Raw genomic sequence first — 23,407 nt, 5'->3', positions numbered from 1 at the left:
AAAGGGACGATGCAAATTTAGATATTTTCCTCCTTTTCCCTAGAATGTCATTTCTTGATGTCATCTGTTCCTTTTCGCCCACTATGACCAAGGACTGAGCTCCCTCTACACCGGACCATATGGAAGTCGAGCTGGGGGCTTCGTCTGACCAGGAAGAGATGAGGTGACGTGGAGGGAAGATGGGATCTGGGAGGCTCTCAGGCAGGTTTCAGGTGGCTAGTGGGGAAGGTCAGGCTATGGCAAAGGGCTGATTGGGACACCTGCAATTTGCCTGGGTCAAAAGAGTTGTGAGCTGGGAGTGACGTTTGGCGTGGAGAGAAGGAGCTGAGGTCATTGGGATGTGATGTTACTTAGAAACAGGTGCAGCATTCTTCAGATGCTAGGAGAATCTTGTGTCTCTGCCTGGTCAGTATGTAAATGTGAGGATGAGGACATATGCAGAGTGGAGTGGCATGGGCTTTCTCGAGAATAACGTTGTGTTACCTCAGAGCTGGAAGTTTCCACTAGAGCAGTGGTTCTCAAAGTGCGGTCCCCAAACTAGCAGCCTCCATGTCACCTGGGAACTTGTTAGAAATGTGGATTCTCAGGCCCCTGACCCACTGAATCGGAAACTCTGGGGTGGGGCGCAGCCATCTGTGTTTCAAGCAGCCCTTTAGATGACCCTAATGCCCGCTAAAGTTTGAGAACCACTGGTCTAGGTTATGCAGATAAAGACTTGCCTGAACGACCTGGATTCAGCAGACGTGAGAATTCAGGGGAGGCCTCAGAGGTGCAGGCAAGGTGCCAGCTTCCCTGGCTGTGCTCAAGGTGAGCCGACCTAGTTTTAGCCTCTGTCCTTGGGCCCTGGGTCCCCTGCCCTTTCCAAAGAAATACTGAACCAGATCAGACCACTCCACTGGCACAAGATCACACTTTAGTTCAGAGACACATTTGCATAAATACTTGAAATGGATCCACCCCTGCCGGTGGGAGCCTGAGAACACGGGGCTCTCCACAATCCTGCGACTCGCAGCCCTCCAGGCGATGGGTTTAATACTGAAGACACTCCTGGTCATTTCTGAAGACAGTTCGGGGTGCAGCTACAGTGCTTGCTTTGACACTCCCCATCCACCCCTACTCCACATCTCTGACTAATTTTTTCCCCTCTGAGGTAGATTATTTAACGAGGGAACCAAGTAGAAAAAACATTTTTCGTTTAACTTTGTTAGTCCTTTGCAAACAGGCTGACCGAGTCTTCTTTTTGGGTCCATAAGAGCACTCTTTACCTTTTAACCTATACCCTCTGCTTGAACCCAAGCAAGGTCCAACCCACTAGATAGTAGACTTTAGCATCTGTGGTCTGCTCCTCTCCTCTCCTCCCCCCATGGATTCATGCCCAGCTGCAGCAGTGGGGGGCCTGGGTAGGCAGGCCACGCCACCCCCAGACGTGGGGTCACCGTAGCGTGACCCTGGTCTGCACCCCGCGCCCCGAGTCCATGAGCATAAGCCTGGCCCGCCCACTGGATCACGGGGCGCACGGCTGGCTTCCGCACGGCTTGGCATCCTCAGGCTTCAGAGCCTCGTCGCAGGTGGTGGAGGCCTGGCCTCTGGGGTCGCGGCACTCCACGGCCCGCCGCTGCCAGCCGGCCCCGCAGCTGCTGGAGCACTCAGACCAGTCTCCCAGGACCCACTGCGCATTGAGCAGGGGCTGGATGACGTTGGTCGTCGCTCTCTCTTTGCTGCTCTGTATGCTGAAGTTCACGTCATTAGGGACAAAGAAGGTATATTTGACTCTGGGGGGAAAGGCCTCCCCAGGGAGTGACAGGAGCTGCACGGTCAGGGGCTCAGGCAGGGGCCAGAAGCTCTGCAGCCGCTCCAGGGAGGCGACGGAGCCGCTGTACTTGAGGACGGTGCCCTTCACCAGGATGTCCTGCTCTACGGCGGAGATGGCCAGGTTTCCATTGAGCAGGTACTGCCCGTCGGCGGTCTTCAAGGCCAGGTAGTTGCCGTCGTTCTGGACCCCTGGGTGGCTCCGCTGTTTCACGTCAATGTTAGTGGCGCCAGCTGGGATGGTGACGATGTCATTGTAGCCATAACTATGACAGAAGACACCTTTAGGACCCGTGGCTCCCCAGACCGGTACTCAGGAAGTCAGCATGCGGGGACTGGGGGTGGGCAGACAAAAGTTTGCTAGCAAATAAGGAAGTAGTCGCCCCAAAGTGCCCAGTAAATTAGCTGCTGAGGCCAACAGGAACCCCTGGTACACCGGGACTTTTGCTTGGCCTGGGAGCTCTATTTAAAATGTTTGGAGTTTAGATCTCGACAATAGCACAGAGGGGAAGGCAGCCTAGAGGGGGTGATCGCTGAGCCGTTGCTGCCAAACCTGGGCTCTTGGCTGAAAAGAGATCTCAGGCATGTGCAGCTCCTTGCACTGGTGTAAACTTTGCTTGGCCACTTTCATCCCAGAGCTCACACCCATGTGGAAAAATGTGATCCACACACCGATTCCAGAAGCTGACCAGATGGACGCCTCACGCCACCTCTTAGAGTCCATCAGTTCCTGGTATTCGGTTATCGTGGCTCTAGGGCAGGAAGCAGGGCAACACAGCCTGCTCTGAGAAGCCTTCTTCTGGGCGTGCCCAGCACCATGAGCGGGGCTGTCTGGGGTGCTGGGATGCTGTTTGGGGAAAATCTTTCAACTTTATTGTGGGTCTGGGGCTTTATGTGGGATGGAGAAACCTTAATTCTTATTCTTCTCTTTCGGGGTAGAAGTATTTGGTTTCTTAGGCTGGGAGGGAAGTGAAGAGGGTTGAGGAGGACAGTCAGCCTGCTCTTTGCTGTCCTTGCCTCACGCCCCCTGGGCAGCTGAGAAAGGACCCCAGGCCCCATGTCTGAGGCCTGAGAGAGCTCTGGGAAGGGACTCAATGTCTGACTCTCCCACACCCCGTGCTTCTTTTTTCTATATCCTTTGAGTTTAAACTTGAAAAGACTCCTGAGTTGTCTGCTGTAGGCAGATTCTGTTTTCTGAGGCTGATGAGAGGGGCGCAGTGTGGCCGCAGGCCCTAGCCCTTCCTCTCCGGGAAGTGTGTGTGGGACAGGAAAAAACCGCCCGGGAATGGATAAACCTAGGCTCACCTCTGGCTGCCATGACCTACCACTGTGACCCTAGAAGAGTCATGTAGTCTCTTTGTGCCTTAGCTTCCTCATCTGTAAAAGGGGAGTAACGGTCTTGGCCCCAGTAGACTTATTTTAGGAATCCGTCAAGCCCCCAGAAGTGAAAGCACTTGAACAGATATAGGAGCTTTATGAAAGTGTGGCTTTAAGGTGTGAGAAAGTGTCTGGAGTTCTCAGATTCATGAAGCCCTGAGGCTGCCAAGACGCCCCTGTGGGCCCCCGTTTCTGAAGATCCACCTGCAGAAAGGGCAGGGCCCGCCAGATTAGGGTGAAATGTCCTTCCCACAGCAGGCCTGGAAGAGCTGCTTTCTGGCAAAGGTCCCGCTTACTCAGTGTAGCTCTACTGCCAGTTGACTCAGAGAAGATACATCCCTATCCATGTGGCCTCTGGCTGCCCTGAGAGCCGTCATCTCCGCGGGCCAGACCCTGGGCCAAGTACTCTGCCCACCTCGTGCCTCATCACAGCGACTCTGAGATAGAGAGGACGCTGCGTTTTATGAAGAAACTGAAGCTCAGTGCTCCACGGGGATGGAGTAGCAGCCACAATTCAAACTTAGGCCCCTGTGACTCCAAAGCCCGGTCCGCTCGCGCAGCTAGGGACAGAACTTCTGGGGAGACCCACCTGGAGGGGTTGAGGGAACCGGACACCTTCCTGCACGAGTTGCCTTTGCCGCCGCACACGCCGCATTTGTCCAGCTTCCTAGGCGAGTCCACCACGTGGTCACAGCCAGCCTTGACACACTGGCCACGGACACAGATGGCCAGAGTCTCGGGCCCGCACAGGGTGCCGTCGATCACCTGCAGCGGGGAAGGGAGGTGGGCGGTCAGAGGGCCCAGTGAGCACTGACGCCGCCCACTCTTGGGCTCAGGCCAGGGGGCCTTCCTCCCCACCTGTGCACCTGAGTTCCAGAAGGATCCTCACCTTGGCTTCAAACACTTTGAACTCACTCCGCCCCCGGGCTCGGCAGAACAGCTTGCAGCGGTCCCGGGGGGACACCCCTGCGTACTTGGGGACCCACTGCAGCAGGTTCCCATCCACGTCCGTGTAATTGTACGCGTCGTACTTCTCACACTGCTGCTGCCTGAAGCTCTTCCCTAAAATGAGGGCGAGAGGGCATGGAGTTTACAGGCTGAGCTGAAGCAGGGAGGACCCCACGGGAGAAATGCCAAGGTTCCGGGCACCCTTCTTCCTCCCGGACTTGACCCAACCCGAGGACAAAGGTCCAGTGTCACCTGGGCCCAACTTTCCTAGACACCAACCTAAGCCCCGACTCACGGGGCAAGGAAAGGAGCAGCCAGCCTCAGCTGGGCTTTCTGGGGAAAATAGTCTTCCCGTGTGGGGAGAATATTAATTCTGCTTTACAGATGAATAAATTTAGGTGGGGACAGGGGAAGCACGGAGTGACACGTGGAGTTATGTTTTTGGGCCTCTGCTGATCGTGATTTATCTTGACCTCTGTGGACATGTGGCCAAAGGCTCCCAGATCTACATCTCTAGTTCTGACCTTGCCTCTACACCCCACTTGCTGTAATTCTGGGTCTCTCTGGGGGAGCTCCATTTGTAGATGCTGCAATTACCTCCAGCTCAGCGAGGCCCAACTCCATATGGTTTCTCCATATGAAGAACTGGCTGGATTTTCATTTGGTGATGCTGCCACATTCCAGCCTGAGACCGGAACCCTGGTATCTTCTGAATATTTGTGCATCTACATCCACTGTTTCCAACCTGTCATTAAGTCCTGTACTCTACTCAGGACGATCTGTGATCGTCTCCTTCCCACTGTCAGCATCTTGGTCCACTGCTCAGAAGCCAAGGCCTGTGGTTTCCTGCGAGACTTGGTGCCCAGCCTCCGACACACAGCCTGCTTCCTCTCCCGTCCTGCTGCATGCTGCCTCCAGAACAATCTGTCTGAAGTAAGACCTGGGTTTTTCCCTTCCACAATCCTGAAGTTAAACCCGCTTTTACTACTGAGGTTCTCCACGCCAGCTGCACATCTGCGTGGTCTGTGGAGCTTCAAATCCCAGGCGGCCGTGCACTCCTCCTGAGATTCTGAGTCAGGACACCTGAGGCGTCCGGGCCTCTGTGTTTGGAAAAGCTTCCCAGGTGACCTGATGGGACAGCCAGCACAGAGAGCCTCCTGAGGCTATTTTAGCTTTTACGCACCCTTGGCTGGCCTGGAAACGCTGGCGCACTCTGCTCAGCTGTGCCCTGGGAGGGGGATCATAGCCCCCATCGCAGCGCGTCCTCCTGCACCTCATCACTGTCTCAGCCCTCCAGGCCCTGCTCAGCCCTGACTCCCCAAGAAGCTTCCGACCAGGCCAGGCCTCTCCTCGCTCTGGATTCCTTGTCAGTCTGGGGTCTGCGCCTCACAGATTGACCTTTAATTGCTCTGTAAAAGGGCTTTGGATCTCTAACAAGATCTGCATGTTCCCTGAGGACAGAGAACATGCTTCTTATGTCATTATAACACCTATTCCAGTTCTACCCACACAAGAGGCACCAAAACACTCACTGATTGAGATGGCTGGTCCCGGTGCACCTGAAATCATGGTATCGCCTATGGTCCGTGTCTACCTCATGCCTATATTCATTCCCCTCCCCTTTCTCTCTCTCTCATTCCCCCAGGAATGCTTCACCCGTGTGCCAGGCAGACTCTCACAGTTCCAGGGCAGAGTTTCTAGAGCTTTGTGCCGTTTACTGATCCTGCTCATCTTGCAAAACTGCAAAGCCTCCAGATTCCCTCATTAGACACCATTCCAATGCCAGTGCGCCTCTGTGCTTGGATGCATCTCTATGCTTGTCGTTTGCTGCCTGCCAATACTTCCTGGGGCTGCACAAGGGGAGCTGGATGGGATGGTGGGGAAAAGACCTGCAGTGATTTGCTCTCACGTCGTCTGCCGCCCCTGAGTTAACGTGTGGGCTTTCTAGCAGGCACTGGGGAGGACGTCCCCAGGAGAGGCAGAGGTGGGGCTGCTTCCCAGGAAGGGGCCTCCAGGCAGTTACCACGCTCCAAGGGGAGATGGGCAACTCTTCTCAGGGGGAGTGGGCGCTAGGGTCAGATGCAGAAATCTTCCCTCCGCCCTGAGCTGGATTTGGCTGGAAAGATATTGGAGGTTTGGCTCTGACCCTGGCTTTGGAAAACGCCTCCATTCTGCACACAGACGAGGGTTCAGACGTTATCCTAGAGGCTCGCCCCTCTACAAAGCCCTCCCCCAGCTCTAAAGAATAAGTTTGGTTGGGAGTGACGCCCTCCACCTCCACATCTTGGAAGACCAGGGCAGTGCCTCTCCTTGACTTTGCTAGGCTCTCCCCGGACAGGGAGAGCTGTCCTGGGTCGCCACGGGCTGCTCTAAACCATTTATGTCTGCGCCCAGGAAAGCTCTGTGCCCGGGAGACCCCCGCACTCCTCTGGGGATCTGCTGCAGGCAACACAGCAGCTGCTCTGGCCGGTGTGGCGATTACCATCAGGGGGGCACTCCTCCGTGTGGCACGATTGGTACTTGGCTCTCCGACCCAGGCAGTATCTCCCTCCGTTCTGAGGCTCGGGGTCCTCGCACTCGCGGTGTGAAAACTGTACTCCTCCTCCGCAGGTCCGTGAACATTCTCCCCAGGGTCCCCACGGGGACCAGCCTCCATCCACCACGGCCTGCAACACACAAGGCTGCGCTGAGTGGGGAGCAGAGGGCAGGAGGCCTCGGCTCTTGCTGTGACCTCCTCACCTAGTTGCGCCCGTCCTGGTGCATGCAGTTCGGTAAACTGCCTGATTCATTTGTGCAGGGGCTGTGTGGCCCGTGCAGCCGCGGCTCCCCGATCACAGTCTGTGCTGGCCTTGCTCGCGGCTGGCCCCCTGGTGTCTACAACAGTGCCTTGCCCTGTGTAAGGTGCTCAACAGGAGTTGCTGAGTGAAACACTTTTATGGGAATAAGGTTGGGTCTAACGCAGCGGTTCTCCATCGGCCGGGACACGTGGCAGTGTTTGGAGACCCTGTGGTTGTCACAGCTGGGCAGGGCGTAGGCTGCTGGCTTCGAGCGGGTGGAGGACAGGGTGCTGCTAAACATCCAGCAACGAGCACGACAGCCTTCCACAGCCGGGACGCGTGCGGCCGGTGCCACCAGTGCTGAGGCGGGTAAGTTCCGATCTAAAGGACTAATCTCTAGGAGGTGTGGCCACTAGTCTACCAGCTGTCAGGTCCAGGGGTAGGATGGTGCTGGGAAATCAACTAGAGTTGCTTCCAACTTTACAACTGACCCTGAGGACAAGGCATTGCCCTGGGGGGGTTCATTAAGTTTTCAAAATCAAAATAATTTTTAAAAAGTTACAGAAGTCATACGTGCTCATATAAAAAATGGAAAATACAGAAAGATGTAAAAAAGAAAGTAACGCTTACAAAATACCACTACCCAGATGAAACGATTGACATGATTTTCATCAATATCCTTTTGTACCTTTGCTCTGACTATAGAATCATGAAGGTGCCAGGTTTTTTAACACAGATATGATTCTGTCATATACATACACACACACACACACACACACACACACACACACACACACACACACACAGTATTTTATGATCTGTCTTTTCCCCTTAAAAATAGGTGATAAGCATCATCCCGTGATCATTTTCTGGCCACCTTTCCCTGTACTGGGCTTGGCTGTGGTGCCGGGAAAGGTTGGATGGGCTCCCTCCCTGCCTCTCCCTCAGGAATGTGTGAAGCACACGGTACAGGACAGGGTTGGGAGAGGCTCAGTGTCGGGTGTGGGCTGGGAGGGGACTGAGGATGAATCCGTGGACCCCGTCCTGGCTCAGGCTTAGAAGAAGCATGTGGTTTCCCCGCCCACGCGGGCTCCCGGGCCTCAGTGCAATGGAAGCACCGCTGAGGACAGCCCTCCGGAGGGTGAGCGCACAGGCCACCCTGGTGATTCAGAGCTGGGCCGGGCCCAGGCTGCGAACCCGCTGGATGCTGTTTAACAGATGGCTCAGTGACTCGCAGAGAAATGTGATCAGCCTCACAGTTCAGATGTATTAAGAGCAGGGCAAAGAAGCAAATCATTTGAAAACTCTCACTGGCATTGCCTTTCCTTTCCTTGTGAGTTTACTCTGCCAGGTTTTCTCTGCCTGGTCAGAGGTGATTCTGATTCCTCCTTCCCTCCTCCTTGAGCAAGGAGTTCCCACAATTACTCTCACTCTCCTGACCCCTAGCCATGCATTCAGCTCCGACACGGGTAGCATATGAATACCTTCCCCTCATTCTTGATTGGATGTCCCTCCTCTGCTGTCACGCTACCTGTTTATAATAGAATTCATAACGGCTTCTGTTTGTTGAGTGCCCACGACTGCTCTTGCGCTGGAGTGTTCCACACCTAGCACCAAGCCTCACAGGCCTTCAAGTCAACTCGGCGGCAGCCCCAAAGGCGGAGCCCCCAAATACCTGGAGCCCTGCTGACATCATCCATCGGCTCTGAGCACAGTCTGGAACAGCTTTTGGATAAATATGCTTTGCTTTGTCAGTCCAAAGGTGAGTGATTTTCCTCATAGTTGCCCCTGGCCCGAAGTCTCTTAGTTCATGGCTCTCAAGTGTGGTTTCCTCCTTGGAAAGAGCCCTCCCCCTCCCTGTCCCCCACTCCCAGTGGCCGTCCCTCACCTTGGGCTTCTCTACTTCCTCCTCAGGCAGGCAGCTGCCATCCAAGCAGAGGCTCCCGGGCCCACAAGGCGTCCCGTCCGCCCAGGGCAGGCTGCCATTCTTCGTGTGGCAAAGGGGCTCGGCGCCATCCATGTGGCACCAGAGCTGGGCACAGATGTCCTGAGCAGAGGTGTTGGGGCAGTGGCGGAAGCCCAGCCCAAAGATCTGCTTGCACTGTTGGTCCAGCTCGTAGAGGGCCCGGCGGCCCGGGAGGCCTGTGGGCAGAGGCAGGGCCGAGGTAGGGGCGTCCAGGAGACAGTCTCCTGTGGAGGAAGCAGAGGAATAGGAAGAAGGGGTCCCCCCCGCATCACACTCGAGGCCTCCTTGACCTCCACGTACAAACTGTCAACACTCAGTCATCCACGGAAGCTCCTCCAAGTTTTGACTATCGGTAGCAATTTTTTTTTTTTAAGGGCTGCATTTCTTTCGGTATCCAGAACATCTTATATGCATTCAGTGTTTACCTAGGGAAGGCCAGCTAATCGTAACACTAATCTACGTCACAGTATAATTGGGGATGTAAATGGACTCTTAAAAACCAGGCCAGGAGAAATAAAGCCAAAGTATTGATGTTGGACAATCTATTATTTTTGTATCAAGAATCAAGAACCAGTTGTGTTTTCACTGCTTTACTCAACAAGTCAAGCTGTCTTCACCAAGCACCTCGCCCCACTCCTTGCCCTCATGGGGCGCTTCCTGCCTCTCTGCCACTTGCACGCTACCCTGTGATCTATTGCTCCAGCCAGAGGCTCCCTTCTCCCCTCTGCACGACAAAAATCCTTCCATTCCTTCGAGCTCTGTTCAAACCCACCTCCTCCAGACAGACCTTCTCAGACTACTTCCACCTGCTCTGTGGGATAATCTAAAGGGGCCGCTGGAAGCTGGGCCAAGGAAGGGCATGCTCTGTGGAGTGGTCAGAACACTGAGCCTGGCGGGGTGGCAGGGACACAGCTCCTGAGTCTCTCCCAGGCCGAGACGTCCGCGCTGCAGGTGCTGGCCGCTGGCCAGGGAGAAGCCTGGGGGACCTACCGTGCCCGCCGTCCAGGAGCTCCGTGAGGTACATGGCGCTGCAGGGGGACCAGGGCAGCGTCTTGTTCAGGTGGACGAAGAGGGGCGCCATCATGTGGTGCTTGCCCAGGGGCCCGAAGAGCCGAGCACAGGGCTTGGAGTCGTCATGGGGCATGCTGAGGACGTGCCCTGGGGAGGACAAGACCCGCGGTCCGCCCAGCGTCGCCACTGCCCTCAGCCGCCCGCCCAGGGGGCAGAGGGCCTCTGAAGGCCTACGCAGCGCCAGCCCCTCGAGGGACCACCACACCGCTCCACTTATTCCTCAAAGACTGTTCCCGGCCCACTCTGCCTGGCTCTCCTCTCCCAGGAAGCTTGCTCATAGCACAAGGAACACCGGGGTCCCTTTAGTTTCTGCCGGGGCCTGTGCTGATTCACACTCGTCTCAGTCATTCGCTAGTTGACCTTCCAGAATCCTGACTGCTTAGCCGGGATGCGGCCCCACGGTCTACCTGAGCACTGGCATCTCCCTGGTGACCTCTGAGGATGGCCCCGTGCTCAGGGTGGGGGTGGAGACAGCACAAGGGCAGAGTCACCCTGCCGCCAACGAGGAGGGGTGGCCCCGAGAGGCGGCAGGGTCCTGGGGGGCCTCACTGCCTGGACTCGCGAGGGCGGGTCCTCCCACCCAGTCCAGCAGCCCAGGCCTCTGGTGTGGCGAGCCTTACCAAGCTCGTGGGCCAGAGTGTAGGCCGCCTGCAGGCCCTCGTCCTCGATCACGGAGCAGCTCTTGCTGGGGTCACAGATGGTGCCAATGTCCGCCACGCCCAGGGTGTCACACAAGCCCTCCTTCCCGCAGAAGTTCTGCTCGCGGAGAGAGCGGGACATGAGGACAGACACAGGACGGAAACCCTTCCCATTCCTGCGCCTCTGGAGATGCAGGACACGTTTTAAGCCAAATCCTTATTTCTCCCCAAAGGCCGTTTCTCCTTCTGTGTCGGCGTGTCCTCGGGCTGCCGGGGACTCGGAAAGCTTGTCCCGGGAGGTGGGATAGCTTGGCGGTGGTTAAGGGTGTGGACCCCTCAGCGAGGTGGTCGGGGCCTGACTGCGGGCGCCGCCACGGGGTGGCAGCTCTGTGCCTCGGTCTCCCCAGCTGTAAAGTGGGGCTAAAAACGAAGCATTCGCCTTGGGGTTGTGCGTGTGGCCTGGGGGGTGAGCAGGGTCTCCACACGTGATCACACTTGCTGGCCTTCAGGAAGCCATCTGTTTAAACCACACCAGGGAGATGGGCAGACCTGCCATTAGGGAAATCTTGAGGGGACCCCCCTGGTTACCTCCACTGGCTTTAACCCCCACTGCAGCTGGACCTTCTGTCTTAGTGCCAGCTCCACATCGCTCTCTGGGCAGTTTGAGCCCGTTTCCTCTTGTTATGACCTCAGCAGACAGCTGGTCACAAACTTCTGGAGAAGAGCCCCCACGACTTCCTCTCCTTTCCTCGCAAATACCTCATACATGTCCTCGTGACCTCTTCCTCCTCCTTGTCCACACACGAGGCTCCTGGTGTCTAGCTGGGGCCAGCAGGGAGCCGGTCTCCGTGTCTGGGCGGCCGTGGCCCCCTCGGCGCGCCCTCCCACCCCGCCCCTGGTTCCTAGGGCCCACGGACCTGTCTGGTGAGCAGGATGGCCGTGTCAAAGTGCTCGGGGTGCCGATCGCTGGGCTGGTTGAAGCGCCGTTGCCAGTGGCAGAAGTTGCGCAGCGTCAGCCCGCCGTTGTCGGACACCTCGGGGCCCCATCTCTCATCCTCCACGATCAGCACCTTCACCACCATCAGGTTGATGGAGTTCCTGATGCTGGGGTGCTTGTAGATGTGGGCCGCCACAGACATCAGCGTCAGGACGTGGTTCTGCAGGAAGGAGGGGTGGAGAGGGAGGGGTAAGTCTCCTGGCCGCCGCCCGCCCTTGCCGTCACGCTGAGTTATGCACCCTGTGTGCTGGGCATCGGTATATCGCATCTCGGTGAAGGCTCACAAAACCCCCGAGGCCCTGGCATTACTTCCCTTCACTGTACATATAAGAAATTCACGGCTCAGTAGGCGGCCCAAGGTCCCAGAGCTAGTGTGTCAACCAGCATGTGAACCCAGAACGCCTGGCTCCAAAGCTTAAGCGTTTAACATCCTGAGCAGCCGCATGTGGCCATGGACATCTAAATCCATTAAAATTCAATTAAATTAAAATCCTAGCTCCTCTGCCACACTGGCCACATTTCAAGAGTACCAATAGCCGTGTATGGCTCGTGGCTACTGCATCGGACTGAGCAGACAGAGCATTTCCATCACCACAGAAAGTTCTTCTAGTGGACTGCACTGGTTCTTCTACCTTAACCTTGACACCAACCGTCTCCCTGCCAGCCACCCATCCCCTCTCTGCCCTCAGCCCAGAAGCAATTATCTGAGCGCTCAAGGTTAAAATCCGTCGAGAATTTTCCTGATGTCTGCTGGGGTAACCCCTACTCTTCAGGATGGGAAAACTTTGCTCTGATGATCACTCCTAACAGTAGCTCCTCTGCACCAGTCACAGACGGTACATGTGTCACCTCATTAAATGCTCACAGTCACTCTGGGAAGTAGGGATTGTCATCCCCATTTCACAAACGAGGAAGTGGAAGTTCTCACAAGTTAAATAACTTGCGGTCTACGGCCGCGCAGCTCTTTTTTCTTTTTTTCCGCGCAGCTCTCAAAGCCGGAGTGCCAGCCCAAGTGTGTCCGTCTCTGAGCTCTACACTCTTCTCAGTCAGTTCCCCAGGGCTTGGCCTCCTGGCTTCTGCCTGGACAGCCCAGGGGTGGGAGAGAATCGGGTGGGTCGGTGAGACCCAGGCGCTCCAGCTCCCACCGCTTCCGGCCCCACCAAGGCCAGCTGAATGAGTTGACTTCGGTGCTTGGCCTCTGCCCCAACTGCTCCCAAGGCCTTGGGGGAGGCCAGATGGGGCTCACTATTCTGCCTCCAGGACCTCCAGAAGGGAGTCCTCTTGGATGACTTCGCAGAACGGGAGACGAATGGGGCAGAGGCATACAGGCCTTCAGGCCTCCAGCCAGGAGTGTGGCCGGCCCTGCTCCCTGCTCCCTAGGGCACCACCTCCTGTAGCCTCTCTTTCTTCCCTCCTGTGTTCTGGAAGGTGGGAGAAGGAAGGAAGGAAAGGAGGGTGAAAGGCTAGAGACGGACATTCCATGGGCTGAGGCCATGTGTGGGAGTTCTAGACGAATCCCATTGTTTGTGAATGGGATCTGTCTGTTCACCTCGCAGGCAACCAGCCAGATATTTTGTAAGCCCTACAAACAGGGGTTGGCAGGTTACTTAGTGTGTCAAGCACTCCAGCTATGTTTAGGCTGATGTAAACATCTTATCAGCAAAGCTGAAACTTGGCACCAGCCCCTGGAGTCAGATTCCTGAGGGAAACAAGCAATCGCATCATTATGCAACTGGGGGTGAGGGCTGAGGAGTGGCAGCTTGCTGGGGCTACTTCCTCCAGGCCTCTGCTGCGTCCGGGGTCTCTTACCCCAGGAAGGACCAGGGGCCAACTCCGGGAACTTCTTCCGAGACGACCTGAAACTCTCCTCACAGGAGGCCTTCCTTTCAGTCCCACCTTCACAATCTCAAAACTGGGGAGCTGACGTCTTACAAAGAAGGTGTGAAGATGAGAGATGCCAGATGCTCTGAAGCAGTCCCCGAAGACTCAGAATAAGGAACTGAAGACCTAAGTTTTCAGAAGGGTCTGGTTCCCAAGCTGCCTGGTCAGACTAGCAGAGACCATGCGATGGGCACGTCCCTGATGAAAACCAGAGGTGCACACGTACAAACTGCTGCACAAAGGATGGCAAGGCGGGCGCGTCCCGACACCGAGGTTCTTGGAGTCTCCTTGCTTGAGTTCAGGCAGCTCACAGCATCTTCTCTAGGCACCGAGTAACAACTGGCGGGCTGAGCTGGCTTGAGAGCCGTTTCCCTTCCAGGAGGTGGGTTAGATGGGAGGACATTTGCAGGTCCTTCTGGCTGCTTTCTCAGAAGATAATTCCCATCGCAAGAGGGCTGCCAGGACTGCATGGGCCAGAGTTTCTGTTCAAGTCCCCAGTCCTGGTCCGGCTCACCTCCCCTTCTGTCTTGCCTCACTGCACTTTTGGGGACAGGATGCCCTACCACACCTGCATCAGCTCCTCTGAGGAACGGTGGCCTGGCTGCCTGTGCATCTGACAGCGCCCTGGGGGAAGGGCCACCGGGCCTGGGCAGGTGGGCGGCCGTGAGTCTGTGAGCCCCCACTTCTCGGTCCATCTCCTGGTCCAAAAGGGCAGGCCTGACTTCCAGTCCCACAGAGAGTGGGCCCAGGAGCCAGTCAAGGAGAAGGTTAGCTCGCTTGCTCTACCGCACCCTGTCTATTTATACCTCCCTGTGCACCACGTGTGTGCGGGCTGCGGGCTGCAGAGGAGCCCCCAGCAGAGAACCTCCCCACAGCCAGGTCGGGTAGGTCAGAGCCCAGGGCCAGCCGGGCCAGGGTGGTCACACAACCCGACTCTGGAATGGCCCGGGGATCTCCTGCCCTTGCGTCTCCTTAGGGAAAGGTGGGCCCTTTTCAGGGAGCCTCCTTCTCCACTGGTGCCCCCAGGACCTGGAGGAGCGAAAAGACACTCCGCCAGCTAGGCTGGGACATAGCCCTCTGATTCTCTGAGACACAAACAAGGAGATTCCTCCCCCGGAGCTCCCTCCCATGCAGCCAAGGCCAGCTATGGCGGGAGTCTGAGGAAGGCTGGGCCCGGGCCAAACACACTTCCAGCAGCTCCTTCTCTTCAGAACGTCATCCCTGACGCTGTGGGCCCAGCGTTCTCCTCCCAGCACGCCTGGGAGAGGCAGGGAGAGGAGGGGTGGTAACGTGGAAACCCTGCGGCCTCAGCAACGGGGCCATCACTCTCCCTTCTGGCATCTCTCTGGGGCCTGAGACTGCTGGGGAGGAGGGAGAAGCAAAGGGAGAGGAAAGAAGAGATGGAGAAAAGACAGGGTCCTGCACAGATGTCCTTCATCCCTCCTCGTCCTCCAAGCAGCGAGGGGCAAGGCCACCTCGCCAAAGCACGCAGTTACCAGCACCACAGGGAGTCCAGTGGACACAGTCCAGGCAGAGCACGCTGAGAGGCAGGTCCTGTGCTGCGTGGGACCGCCCTGCCCTCCTCCTCTGACAAATGCATCACCCAAGGCAACTCTAGCTCCAGCCACGCTTCGCTGAGCACCTACTATGTGCCGGGCTCTGGGTCAGGTGCCTTCCGTGTTTTACCATCTCCTCCAGACACTGCCAGGACATTGGTATAACTGTGCCTGTCAGGCTGGTGAGGAAATCGAGGTACAGAGAAATGGGTAACTCGCTCAAGGCCACTCATGTCTATTTCCTGTCAAAGTCTATGCTCTTCATCACAGCACTGACTGCCACCCTCTTTGCTGCTGCAAGGAAAACTGCAGCACAGCCCGAACAAAGCATGCAAGCAAGCCAGCCAGGGTGCCCCTGACATTGTCTCTGCCCAACTCCCCCCTCCCCCCCGGGGGGGAGGGGGAAGTGGTGAATCAAAGACCGTTGAATACTAGGGCCTTCTCTTTGGGAAATACTTCATATAGTCCATCATTCTGACGGCAGCAGACCAAAGGGATGGAGAAGACTTGGTCTTCTGCCAGTGGGGGAACATACTTCACATGCATATAACGTGGCCTGTGGAGACTCGGGCATGTGTCTGTTTCTGTTATTATCCAAAACAGGACACTTTTGAGAGTGAAAGATGAGACTACTAATAATTATGCCAGAACGAACAGGCCTAGATGGAGGCTCTTCTGGGCAAGCTGGGGTACTTGGCCACTTCGGGTATTAGGGCTGGCGGGGGAGACATTTCCCCAGGGGGCAAGGGCGAGGGGAGACAAAATGGCTGTGACTTGGTCCTTCCCGGAAACCACCTGCTAGTAGCCTGAGTCTTGGGACTCCTCTGGTCTTCTCTGGGGGCCCTCCCTGCTCAGCAGTGAGTTCAGAAGCTCAGCCTGCAGCTGCTGCCCTGGCAGGACAGCTTCCCAGACCAACCATGGGGCGCAGCACAGTCCCCACTCGCCCCTCTCCTGCTGCAGTTTCATCCAGGGAACAATTAGCTGCGGCAGGATGCAGACAGAGTTAACGGTCTCTTCCGAGGTGGTCCCTCCTTTCAGAACGCCCCCTTTGTCTGAGCTCCTTAACTCTGAAACCAGAGAAGAAGGTGGGAGACAGGGCCCCTCCTGTCAAGGGATTGACTGAACTCAAGTGTACAGAGTCTGGAAGACTCCCCTGTCGCTTAGCAGTGAGAGCAGCCTTGCGTGCGGCTGGTTCTTTCTCTTGGCCTCGAAGGCGGTTCCTTCTCAGGACTGGGCCTCCCACTGTGGCTGGACGTCTTTGGGCTGTTGGGCTCAGTGACCCAGTCCCACAGCGTGGATGATGTCAGCGGAGCCAGGGCCTCAGACCCTCCTGGTGCTCAGGAGGCGGCATGGCTCAGTGAAGCAGCACCGCACTCGGGTGCTGCGAGAGCTGGCCTTTCTTCCTCTGCCCCTTCACAGGTATTTCCACCCAGGTGGTGCGCGGAAACCACTCTGCAGATTGAGCACACTCGGCGGGTGGCCTCTCCACGTGGTGCTGAACTTTCCAGAAGGCTCACCATGAAGCAGCCTCATCGACGTTTAGGCTAGAATCGATTACCTAGTGCAGGCGCCTCGCTTCACAGGTGAGGGGGAAGGGGCTCTTCATCCTCCTCACACACCCCCGTTGCCGGGACACCCCGAAGCTTTTTCCGTCTGTGTCAACGAAGTCTCCAGGAGGCCCCTTGGAGAGTTACTTGTAAAGAACTAGGCTCTATTTTGGGAGGTGGGTCTGGGCAGGCAAGGTCTTGGGGAACCGGCCCTTGACATCCACTCCTGTCTTGGCTGAGCCAGGAAGCCCAGGGAATGGAGCTGAGAAGTTCAAGTCTGTTGTGTGGCACCTCCATAGCTGGTGAGCAGCTGGGGCAGAGGGGCCAGGGGCCAGTCATAGAAACAGCTGTGTCTCAGCCCCTGCCCCACCCCAGCGCGGTGACAGCAGGATGCAGGCAGTGACGTGATGAGACCAAGGGGGAGGCGGCAGGGCTGGCCCCAAGGAGAGAGGGAGCCCCCCGCCTGCCCAGGGAGAGGACCTCAGTCTTCAAGGTGCCTGACGCCTATTGCGATGTGCTCTCCCGAGCCGAGGGAGCCGGCTGCTGCAGAGGTGCCTGTCTGTGAATGGTCCAGAAACCTGTGTGTGTGCAGGGGGAACAGATGGGGCAAGCGTGCTCTGGGTCACCCAGCCAGGGGTCATACGAGGGTGGAAGTGCTCCTGGGTGGCTCTGCGAAGAGCAAGTCAACTTGTCTGGCGCAGCAGACCTGGGCAGAACCCAGCCCAGCCCCCGGCTTCAGGGGCTTGGGAGCCCTGGCGGCAGCAAGCGCGTCTGCTTTCGCATGGCTCTGACATCGGAGCTGCCGAGTGTGTGCTGGAGGCAAAGAGACGGCATCTGAAGTGTCTGGGCGTTGCGCTCAGAGTGAGATGGTAGGAAAACGTCCGGGAGGACATTCTGGCTCTGAAGACCGAAAGGCAAATTTCTTTTTCTGCTGCTGCTCTGTGTTCTTGTTGGCTCTCCTACCTCCTGGTTCTCAGGCAGCTGTCAGAAAGGAGTCGTGCATGGGAGGGGCTGAGCCCCTCAGCTCTGGGTTTGCGGTGAATGTGCTTTCTGATGGAGCCCCTGGTAGCTGGAGTAGCCATCCTCACCCGAGACGGGAGAAGCCCACCGCCCTGCCGCCCTCTGGAGGACTTGCTTGCGGAAAGGAGTCAGGGAAGGCGGCTGGTGCCTCCCCCTGCTCTCATGGAAGGCAGGGAAGCAGATAGTCAGTGCAGACCCACAGTCCCGGGGGCAGACTGCACTGACGGCTCCAAGCCGCCTCCCCGTGCTCTGGAAGGACCGAATACCGGGACAGCGCACATGGAGCCCGCGGGGCTTTAACGGGGCCCGGCAGCAGCCAGCTCTTCCCACCCTTCCATCTAGAATGTATTTCCCAGTGACTGCAGAGCGAGAAAGCTGGGGCGAGAAGCTGGAGGGCCGGCTGCGCCTGTCTAGACTATGCTGCATAGGGGATGCCGAAGCACTCGGTGCCCGCAACAGCTGGGCACAGGCCGAGCCTAGAATAGGGTCCCAGCCAAGACTGCCATCACCGAAAAGGCAGCAACTGAGCTGCAGCAGCGGCCAAGGTGCCTTTTTCAGGAAACTGTGACCGCTGGGCAGGTCAGTTCTTCTCCACCGCGCACGACTCTGGTTCTGCGCTCCCCCAGGGAGGAGAAAGCGCAGCCTCTCCTGGAACCCTTCCACTTCACGAGGTGTTGGGGTGTAGGGTGACACACACACCTCCTGCTGATTCTGCACCATCTTGGAATCTAGTTGGAAATGGCCTGGCTACAGGAGCTGTCCCCTGGAATCAGCTCTCCTGCCCCAGCTCGGTAGAGAGCATGTGTCTGGGCGGAGAGCAGCTCGGGCGGACCAAGGATAGTTCTGGCTCCACCGGGAACATTCACCAGAGGAGTTCAGATCCCCAGCCCCTTCTCCTTCCCTTTTCCACTGAAGCTTCAGTTTCCCGGGCTGAGCCCCTAGGCAAAAATTCTGTCCCCCTCCCTTGCTGGGCTGATGCCGGCACTGCCAAGTTCTGCCAGGGCTGAGTGCCAGGTTGGCAAGGTGTCCGTGCCCCTGCTCAGAACCAGCTGGGCACACCGAAGTTGGGCAGCCCCTTTCCAGGTTCAACTCCTTGCAAACAATGTCTTTTACTTATGGCAGCCTCAGTTCTGTAGGCAAAGGGAATCTTTCCATCCCAGCTGCCTCTCCCTGGGAGCCTCCCAGGTCTGGAGACAGCAGAGGGCGGAGAGGTGGGGGTGGGGTGGAGGTTCTCCCCAGTTGTTCACTTATCATGTCTGTTGGGAGGGGCAGGTGTCTGGGGCGGGGGGGGGGGGCTTTAAAACCCACTTTCAGTTCAGGATGTGAGGCACGGGGCTGAGCAGGGAGGAGGAAGCCCAGGACCTGCTCTCTAAGTTGGACGGGACGCATGGTAGGAGCAGGAGGTAGCCCAGGTGTCAGGGGTCATGAAAGGAGTTACTGGGCTTTCTCAGAAAGGAAAGAACCTTGTCTGGAGGTGAGGAACGGGAAGGGTTTTCTCAGAGGGACGGAAAGGGAAGAATTTGGAGACTCTGGGAGGTGGCCGGCGTCTCCGGGCAGAGCGAGTCCTACCTGCAGGTCGGCTCCGTAGAAAGCAGCCATGGACGCATCGGCCACCAGCAGAGTTTCCACGAAGCGAGCCTCAGACACAAACCGCTTGGTCCTACTCGTGGCCCCCAGGGTCGGCGGCGGCTCGCTGGCGCCTTGTGCCTCCTCTTCTTTGCTCTGCTCGTCCTCCTCGTCCTCCTCGTCCTCCTCGTCGTCCTGCCTCTGGCCCTCTCCCTTCTCCGCCTCCCACTCGGGCGCTCCGGGCAAGGGCTGGGCTTCGGCGGCGGCTGCGCGCCCGGGCTCCCGGCGCTGCAGGCGGTGCGGCTGGTGCAAGGAGCCCCCCGCGCCCTGAGGCTGGATGGTGAACTCCTCGCCGTCCAGCAGGAAGGAGCCGCTCAGCCCGCGGCACAGGCTGACGGCCGCCAGCGACTCGGGCTCCCCGTTCACCGTGCCCGAGAAGAAGCAGCCGCGCAGCTCCTGCTCGACCCCGGCCGCCCCGCCGGAGCCCCCGAGGCGCTCGATCTTGAACTCGGGCGCCAGGAAGCTGGCGTCGGGCGCCAGGCGCAGCTCGAAGTCGCGGCCGAAGGCGGACAGGTGGAGCGCGAGCTCGCCCGCGCCGCCCGGTAACCGCGTGGGCACCACCAGCGCCGAGGCCGGCGCCCCGCCTCCAGGCCTGGCCGGGGCGCCGCGGGCGAGCGGCGGCGGCGGCGGCGGCAGCAGCGGCAGCAGCGGCAGCAGCAGGAGCGGCGGCCACCGGGGGGCGGCGCGGGGCATGGGGGCTGCGGCTGCGGCGCGGGCGGCGGGGGAAGCGGGCCCGGCGCGGGCAGGAGCTCGGGTGGCTGGCCGGCCGCGCGGCCGGTGGGCGCCTGGCGGCGGCGGTCCCCGGGCGGCCCCTCCGGCTGGCGCGCCGCTGCCGCCGCGCCCTCCCGCCCAGCCGAGCGCGAGCAACTGGCGCCCCTGCCGCGCGCGCGTCCTCCGCGCCTGCCTTCTCCCCAGCCCGGGAAGCCCAGAGTGGGCTGCCGAGCCCTTCGTATTTATACTTCCTCCGCGGCTTTGACATAAGAGGTTTATTTTTGATCTCTCACTATTCCCGTTTCCCCTCCCCTGGGATCAGAGAGAGAAACTGAAAAGAGGGAGAGAGAGAGGAGAGAAAAAAAATTCGGATGAAATGTAAAACCAATCAGGAGTCAGCGGGGCTCGCTCCCCCGCCCCCCCCGCCCCCCTTTAAGTGTCAACTCCAACTTTTTCCCCTTCGCTTACGCGGTCCCACATTAACTCCTCCAGTGCTGAACGGGCCCCTCCACCAGCATCCTTGGGGAGACCCCAGTCGCTCCCTCCTCTGAGGCCAAGTGCCCGGGACACATACCCCAGGAGACCCTCACACCGGTCCCAGCGACAGTGTCACTTCGGGGATGCGACTGTGCAGAAGAGAGAGCTCCAGAGAAGGTTCCAGAGCTTTTCATTGTAAAGCAAAAGAGGGAGGCGAGAAAGGTCATATTAAAGTCACTCTGTCTGCTCAAAAACACGTTTTCACCCCAAGCTGCGGATCGGGGCAAGCAATACCACCTGGTTAAGGCAGTCAAGGACTCTGTGACTGCCTGGTCGGGGGTTGGGGGCAGAACCCAGCACGGGGGTAAATTACGCCAGGGGAGGTGGCAGCAGGGTGGAATCACACCGGGGCAGGTAAGCACTTGGCGAGGAGGGCACCTGAGCTCCAGGGGCTTCGTGTCTGGCCCTGAAAACTCAACTGGAACAGTGCTCAGGTGCCCGGGGACCTCAAGAAAGGTGGCACTCTCACCCCCCATCGCACTGCCCATGGCTGTGGGTACCGATGTGTATGAGAATGAGTCCTCATTCCGTCCCACAGCGTCACCTCCCTGGGATGAGAGGGGCTGAAACCTGGGGAGGGGAATGGTACGGTCCTCTCTCAAGACCACAAAAAGCTGCACTGGCTGGCACCCCAGTCCTAATGGCACAGGTCTGGGCTGGGCCAAGGGCCCTGTTCTCTAAGAATGGGCTCTGAGTTGTCAGTGTGGGAGATTCCTGGGGCTCAGGACCTTTGCCGGCTCACCTACCCCAGCTGCCCAGTTAGTTCTCCGCCTGGGTTGCAGTGCCCACAGACAGTCGGGGTCGCCCCTTCTTCATTTTAGCCCATCCCGCTCCCTCACCGTCTATGCAGGATCAGCATGAATGTGAGACGCTCAGGGCTTCTTACCCCCGAACAGGAGCCCCTCCCAGACACAAAAGTTCCTTAGCGACTACAGAATCTCAGGGCAAGTCCTGGCAAATTCCCTCCAAGTGTCCCCCCTCTCTGCTTTCTCAGAAACACAGAAGGCTTTAAGTTAGATGAAAGGAAGGATGAGCTTTTTATCGTATCATGCTCCCGAGAATTCTTTCCTGGATAATTGACAAGACAGGAATAACTGGAGTGTTGGGGAAACACTTCCGGAGGCAGGGGGATGGAAAGAATGGCCTCTTCAATCCTTTTCCAAAAATGAGCAAAACACTTCATCCCAGGACAATGGTAAAACAGCCCTGGGGGAGTCTGACCCGGGCAGGCAATGAGTAATCCCATTTGCTTCAGGCCTTTTGTAACTCTGTGATCATCGGTCTTTGCTTCCTAGAGCCTAAAGTCCCCTATTCACCATCACCCTCCCCAACCCCGGCAGCCCAGTAGAACTCCTGATTATCAATAGTAATTGGGTCCTTAGGTTTTCTTTCTTTCTCCTTCGTTGGGGAGGCAGTTGTGCTCAGTCCCCTTCCTCCCATGTGTATATTAATGGCTGCAGGTGGGAGATTTAACCAGACCAGGGAAAGTCTTGGACATCCTTGGGCCTCCTGGTTTCAGCTGGGAGGGCTCTGGGAGTTGTTGTTTTTAAATAGAATGAAATGCCTCCAAAGACGTGGACTTTGGGCTGAGCGTGCGTGGCTGGCCTCCCTCCACCCTTCTGGATCCACCCTCCCCCGGAGCTGTACGTGCCTTGCTGGTAACTCCAGGGTGGTGCCTGCCACTTGCACTGCATCCTCAAGGTGTCAGGCTTACCTGAGCTATGCTTCCACCTAGTGCCCTTGCCGCTGGGACTGAGAGGGGATCCCTGGCTTGTGGCGAAAGCCCTCAGGAGAATGGCAGGTGGAAACAGTGCAAAACAAAATGCAACCCTGGCTTGTGGCGAAAGCCCTCAGGAGAATGGCAGGTGGAAACAGTGCAAAACAAAATGCAACAACGGGCCAGTGAAAATCCCAGGGGGGTATCTGCCAGTTGCGGATTTCCTACGTTACCCCGTTCTTTCCCCCAATGCATAATTACACCAGGGGCTGGCAAACCACGGCCCGTGGGCTAAATCCTGCGTGCTGCCTGCTTTCGTATAGTCCACAAACTGAGGATGCTTCTCACCCCCGTTTTTGAAATGATTGAAACAAATGAAAAAGAACAGTAAAATTTCACAATGCTTGAAAATGGTATGAAATTCACACTTCAGTGTCCATAAATAACATTATTTTGGAAAGCAGCTGCAGTCATTCATCTACACATTGGCTGTTCTTGTACTATAAGGGCAGGGTTAAGCGCCCCTAAAATATATGTACTATCTGGCCCTTTACAGAAACAGTTTGTTGACCTCTGAATTACAGGAGAGCGACATTAATTTGGAGTCCTCAAATTTGGCATGTGGGATTATTTAGACTCAGTGTCTGTGATTCATGTGGAATAAGAATTTTAACATAATTTAACATAATTATATAAAAAATGAAAATCAAAATATCTCTGTCTTTAATTCTGTATCTAGCAATTATTTATTATTTAATTAGTCCTTAAATAATTAAAGGAAGTTTATGGTACCTTATACTACAGGTTTATTATGAATTTTAGGTTTTTAATTAACTCATACTATTAGTAACTGGTTATCTCTTAGCTTATCACTAGAGATTTATAGAGTATATATTATAAATTTATAATGTATCCTAAGCTCTGCTATCTCTAGAATCTCCTTCCAATTGGAAGATCCATTAGTGGCCATCTGATCTATTTCCACTCAAATTTTGCAGAGAAAAAACAAATTCAGAGGTTAGGTGACTTACCCAAAGACATATAATTAGTGGCAAAATTTTCCCTAAAATGCTATGGTACCCACTGCATGAAGATAAAAAAAATGTATTGCTTTCAAATTTCATTTGCAATTCATACGTTTCTGTTAAAAGTGAGTGCTTACTCTGAGCCAGGCAATGTTCTAAAGACTCATTTAAATTTAATTTCCATTAAATCCTCTGTAATAATAG

The 23,407-nt window shown here is 56.7% G+C and overlaps 1 protein-coding gene across 1 annotated transcript; it reads right to left on the bottom strand.

The window, feature by feature from the left end:
- Window positions 1-735: 735 nt before the first annotated feature.
- On the bottom strand, window positions 736-20,635 carry ADAMTS8 (ADAM metallopeptidase with thrombospondin type 1 motif 8). Its single transcript, XM_024131306.3, is given in 11 exon segments — window positions 736-2,075; window positions 3,776-3,951; window positions 4,076-4,248; window positions 6,617-6,800; window positions 8,800-9,101; window positions 9,868-10,035; window positions 10,569-10,704; window positions 11,504-11,743; window positions 19,157-19,962; window positions 19,965-20,039; window positions 20,042-20,635. Coding segments are annotated over 11 exon segments (2,982 nt in total). The 5' UTR covers window positions 20,193-20,635; the 3' UTR covers window positions 736-1,504.
- Window positions 20,636-23,407: the final 2,772 nt, after the last annotated feature.

Source organism: Physeter macrocephalus, chromosome 16 (assembly GCF_002837175.3).
Source record: "Physeter macrocephalus isolate SW-GA chromosome 16, ASM283717v5, whole genome shotgun sequence".
In the NCBI taxonomy this organism is placed as follows: Eukaryota; Metazoa; Chordata; class Mammalia; order Artiodactyla; family Physeteridae; genus Physeter; species Physeter macrocephalus.
The sequence above is the reverse complement of the archived record's forward strand: the minus strand, read 5'-3'. Positions and strand labels throughout refer to the sequence as shown.